We start from the raw sequence: 5781 nt of genomic DNA, 5'->3' as shown, positions 1-5781 counted from the left end.
ATGCAAATCAAAACTATTTTGGACGTAAATAGAACACTTTAAACTTTAGGATTAAAACAGAATTCACCCCAAATGTAGGGGACCAAATTAGTACTTTACCCTTAAAAAAATTAACTTACATATATTAGATGATGTAAAAATTCAATAATATGTTTTTCAGATTCAATGAGATTACGTGCTCTCATTTTTCCTCCTTCAAATTTTATCTTTCACAGTAAAAAACAATATTTTTTCTCTGAGTTAAACTAAGTCATGGTGAAGAAGGTGAAAGTGACAAAATGAATGTAAAAACTGAAATTCCTTTCACCATCTTTGGTTTTGTACTTTGTTAGAGTCACGGAAGAGATAGAGAGTACAACACTTGAAACTCCAGTCCGCCCACCTTACTAAAATGTATGTTCGACACGTGTCTGGAGAGCTGACAATTTTCCCCTTCCATATGACTAGGCCAAGGCGCTCCTTCTATTTTGTCAATGCTCTTACCAAAAGATCCTTAAACTCTATTTCTAGTTTTCATTGCAGCCCAAGTTTTTTTCCGCCAAAAAAAATATTGTTCCCTTTTTTAGGTTCGTTGTATAGGAGAAATTTTTTTTCCATAAATATAGAGTACACATATTGGGCCATTTAAAAAAAAAAACATCATCAATCCAATATTTAAAAAAAAAGTTCGCTATTACGCTGGTCAAACAAATTAAATTAATGTGGCCGAGGCATTGCACCAATGGTCAATATATTGACCTCATAGAAGTCACATTCTAGGTTCGAATCCCAGCTATGACTGAATAGTGATAGAACCTTTATTGTGTGAGTCAAGGTTTTAAAAACCGATTTGAACCGGCCAGTCCAACCGATTGAACCGTAAATCGGTATAAAAAACGAATTTATCATATATCAAAACCAAAAAATTTAAAAACCGTCGTTAGACCGTCGAACCGGTTGGTCGAACCGAACCAGGACCCGATCGGTTTTCTGAAATTTGCTCAAAACAGCGGTTAGAGGAACCCTAACCATTAACTAAAATGCGCAGCACCCTCTTGGCCTCTCCTCTCTCACAGCCTCACTCAGCCACTCTCCTCCTTCCTCTCATCGAGCTCCCTCACTCCCTCGCTTTCCTTTTTCTGGCCTCTGAACGAACACACTAAAGAAAGCAGAGAAGAGAACTCGAGCGCAGCTTGGAGGAAGCCCCGAAGCAGCCCTCTCTCGTCGTCGTTCCTCAAAGTCCAGCCACCGCCGCCATCCGCATTGCTATAGCTTCGGCGCAACGTCGCCCTTGTTCGCCGCGCGTCCGCCTCCTTTTTGGCCAAGCTTCTGCCTCTGTTTTTTGGCCAACCCTTGTTCTGCCCTTTTTGGCCAACCCTTGTTCGAGCTGCTTAGCCCTCTGTTCAGTCCTCTACGCCGCGTGTTCGAGCCTGTGTTCCGCCGCCTTTCAGCCACCGTTCAGCCATTGCTCAGCCTCCGTTCAACCATTTCCGTCGCGTTTTAAAGCTCCTCCCTCTGCCTGTACTGTTTGAATTTCAGAACTGCTCCATCCTAGGGTGATTTTTTTACCTTCTTCTTGTTCTTTCTTGTATTAATTATTCAGTTATTGTTTTATTTGATTGTTGTTTTCATGATTAGTATGTTTTCTAGTTCTTATTTTGTTGTTGGTTTGCTGTAGTTTAAAATTTTAATTGTTCTTGTTATTTTGATTTTCAGTTTTAATTGATCTTATTAACTTGTTAATTTGATAAATTATTGTTTTGGTGTTGTTCTTTACCTTTTGATTGTTATATTGTGTTTTGCTGTTGTTGATTTAATAAATTGTTCATTAAGTGGAAGATGAAAACCTGCCATGTTAAAACTGCTCCTGCCATGTTAAACCTACCATGTTAAAACTGCTCCTATTGGTTTAGTATGACTCAATCCCTGCTTCCAAAGAGATTCTACCACCATGCTTGGACATTCTCTCTGAGGTTGGCCCTGTGATGATTAAGGATGTAAATCTTGTGACCCACTTTAGGAATTAACTTTTTAGTTTCTTTTTTAAATTGGATTTTGAAATTTTGTTTGTTGATGTGTGGATATATTCTTTCATATTCCTCACAAAGTCGTAGTGATCTGAAAGCCTTTGATCCCATAGCCTTTGTATTGTTGCATATTGGTAGATAGAGGTGTCAAATTTTGTGACATATGGTAGTAACTAATAAGTAGAGTAGTTTATTCTTTTCTTTTTTATTATAGATATGTCGAATAGAACAATGTATATACTTTTGAAAACTAAATTGTTTCTTTTGAACCAAAATTCGGGTGATTACTCTTTTCTAAATATGCAAGCAATTCTATCTAGTTGGCCATGAAAGCTTTCATTTTCTTTCTAATTAGTGTGTGTTAGGTATTGTGATGTGATAGCCTATTAGCCTTTGCTTTTTTCTGCTTGCCTCTTCTGTGCTGAGATGAAAAATGGACATTTGAATTGAATTGAATTGAATCTGTTGTGAATTCTGGGATTTTTACAGTGAAAATATTCGCCTAAGTTCATAATTAGTTGGTAATTAGTGAAAATATATAATTTTATATTTATTTAATTATGACTGGGTCAGCCCAGCGATCGATTGGATTACTCTGACTCTTACTGGTTCAATTGCCGGCGGGATAACCGTTGGATCCTCTGCTTCGCTGTCTCCAGTCATATCTCCGCCGTACTGTCTCAGTGGCTGACCTTTTTGGTTCACCCCATTCTTCTTCTCTCTGCCGTCCAAACCGGGCATACCTCCGTCATCACCACCACCTGTAGCTGTGCGAACACCTATCACTGCCATAGTGGGTTTTCTTGAGATAAAACTGAGATCTGAAAGCTTTCTATATGTTTATTATAATAGTATGGAACCTTTGTTCCCGTGTACCCACAAATCCTCCTTTGTTATTCATTTGTCCCAGAATTCCAAGGTTTTATTTGGCCCTTCTTTGTCTGAACTTTTGAGAGGTTGAATCCTTGCTTTCCGCTCTCGCATGTTTGTTTTATTTAGTGATGGTTTGTGCTTGAAAAATTTGCAGTGCAATCTTACAAATCCTAAGGAACAAATGTAGCATTGCTTTTGTTTATTGTCTTTCTTTGATGATTAGTTGAATGCTCATGTTATTACCTATATGAATTCAATGTTGTGTTTTGGTTTAGTGGAACTTAAACATGTGGGATTCATGATCTCTGTACACTCCCCCCCCCCCCCCCAACCAAAAAAATCTGTTATGTAAATTATTGACTTCGCCCTTGGTTGCATTGTGATTTGGTTAGCTATATATAGAAAACCAGGCGAATTTGTTAATTCTGTGTCAAAACGGATTTGTATGGTTTCAGGTGGCGTGGAATTGTTGCAATCTCTGATAGTTGTCCTCATCAATGCCTGAAATACAGATGGATGAACCCATGGAAAGTGGTGAGAGGCCAGTCTTCAAAGATATTAGACGCTACTTCTGTGAATACTGTGGCATTTGCAGGTCTAAAAAGATCTTAATTACCTCCCACATCAATTCACAACACAAGGTACTTTGTTCTTTCTGTCTTTTGTTTCAGCATATTTGATACAACAACAATGATTATCCTTTTTTTAATAGTTATCTAATCTCTAATTGTCTTTGCTGTATTTCAAACCCAATGATTGGCATGGTTTGCAATGAAAAACCCTTTATATGCAGTTGTATATTCTACTAGTTATTGGTTGCTTTCTTACCTATCTATTTCAAAGTTAAAAATACGATAATATGCAATTACACTTGGTTATCTTATTTGATTTGAATTGATGTGTTTAGGACGAGTTGGAAAAAGCTAGAGCTGAAGGAAATAATGAAGCACATTGCGAAAAGCCCAACAACACTTGCCAACAATGTGGTGCTAGCTTCAAAAAACCTGCCTACTTGTTGCAGCACATGCAAAGCCATTCACTTGAGGTATTTGATTTATTAACAAAACACCCTTTTGTAACTAATTAACTGAAATATTACAATATAGGATAAACTTTTACATGTGGAAAATTTGTGACTATATGGAGAGCCAAGGAGTGTAAACTAATCCAGCAAGCTACTATACCTTTTTTAAAATGAGTACACTGGAAAAATCTTCTATAGGTTAATACTATATGATTTAAGATGTATCACTGAAGTACATATTTTTGCAGGAAATTAATTTATAATATACTATAACTATAATAATGTTATAGTGTGAAGCATTGGATCCCAGACAAAGAACTCCAAAATGCATGAGGCAGCATAATTGGACTTGATGGATTAGTATCAGGTAGGGAGACCTCCTGTGAAGCTCCATCAAGGATGCCTCAATCACGCTTTATTCAAGATGAGGTTGGCAATTCGTTCTTCCATGTCTTGTTCTTATTTAACCAATTGACACCCATTGCGTTTTTTTGGTTGGCATCTTTTGACATTTCTTTTAATGGCTCCAGAGGCCGTATGTGTGTACGGTTGATGATTGTCAGGCAAGTTACAGAAGAAAGGACCATTTGACTCGTCACCTTCTACAGCATGAAGGGAAAACTTTTAAATGTCCAATGGATAATTGCAACCTAATCTTCTCAATAAAAGGTAATATGGCAAGACATGTTAAAGAGATTCATGATGAAGGATCTACATCCACAAATGTAGAAAGTAAGCAGTTTGTGTGCCCAGAAACTGGCTGTGGAAAGGTTTTCAAGTTTGCATCAAAGCTTCGTAAACATGAAGATTCTCATGGCAAGTTTTCATCTAATTTGATTTTCTTTGTGAATAATCAAAGTTTCCATTTTATGTTTTGAAAATGTTGGGAAAAATTGTGAAGAGAACTTCTGTTCTGCAGTTAAGCTGCAGTCGGTAGATGTAGTGTGCTTGGAGCCTGGTTGCATGAAACATTTCACTAATAACCAGTGCCTTAAAGAACATATTGAATCCTGTCATCAATATGTAACCTGCGACACTTGTGGAAGTAGACAACTGAAAAAGAATATTAAAAGGCACCTTCGCACACATGAAGCTGACAAATCACTGGCAGAGTTTAAATGTGAATTTAAGGGCTGTAGCTGCAAATTCTCAAGCGTAAGAACCCTTAATCTTTAAGCCGCCGCATATTCGTTCTAAGTGAATCCACAACCATGGTTACATATTGAACATTGTGTTGATTGATTCTTTTGGTTATGCCTCAACAGAAATCCAATCTCGTTACACATAAGAAGGTCGTGCACTTTAAAGAAAAGCCCTTTGTGTGTGGTTTTCCTGATTGTGGCCTGAGATTTGCTTACAAACATGTCAGAGATAAACACGAAAAAACTGGGAAACATGTTTTTACCCATGTAAATTCTTTTCTGACTTCATATTCCAGTTCAATAATTTCCTTGCATTGCCTAGCCTTTGCATTAGCAGAAATGATCAATGAAGTTTTTCTTGATACAGGGGAATTTTGAAGAAGCTGATGAACAATTCAGGTCAAGGCCAAGGGGTGGGAGGAAGAGAGTGTGTCCTACAGTAGAAATGTTGGTCAGGAAAAGGGTTACACCACCTAGTCAATTGGAGAATTTGTTATTTATGCAGGAGTGACTGGATGAATTGACCTTTCTGTCCCTGACATTAAGTATATATGTAAGGTAGATAAGGTAGATTTAAGCATCTTGCCATGAGTGTGGTACATGAAGGATTAGTTTTAGCATAATGATTAGTGTTCACTACATCTTACATATGTTGTGTAAAAGTATGAAGAGTGGCATGTGCATTATAGTGTAATCAATGACAATATTGTGAATAGTATATCTTCATTATCCTAAC

At 37.3% G+C, this 5781-nt stretch overlaps 1 protein-coding gene across 1 annotated transcript; it reads left to right on the top strand.

Moving 5' to 3' along the window:
* The first annotated feature begins 1009 nt into the window (after window positions 1–1009).
* On the top strand, window positions 1010–5781 carry LOC112720274 (transcription factor IIIA). The gene is made up of 7 exons (XM_025771152.3): window positions 1010–1535; window positions 3335–3520; window positions 3787–3924; window positions 4434–4719; window positions 4823–5058; window positions 5169–5312; window positions 5413–5781. Exons 2-7 carry the CDS (start codon window positions 3377–3379, stop codon window positions 5554–5556), a joined length of 1092 nt encoding a protein of 363 aa, XP_025626937.1. The 5' UTR covers window positions 1010–1535; window positions 3335–3376; the 3' UTR covers window positions 5557–5781.

Source organism: Arachis hypogaea, chromosome 11 (assembly GCF_003086295.3).
Source record: "Arachis hypogaea cultivar Tifrunner chromosome 11, arahy.Tifrunner.gnm2.J5K5, whole genome shotgun sequence".
Taxonomy (NCBI): Eukaryota; Viridiplantae; Streptophyta; class Magnoliopsida; order Fabales; family Fabaceae; genus Arachis; species Arachis hypogaea.
This window is presented reverse-complemented; position numbering and strand designations above follow the sequence as displayed.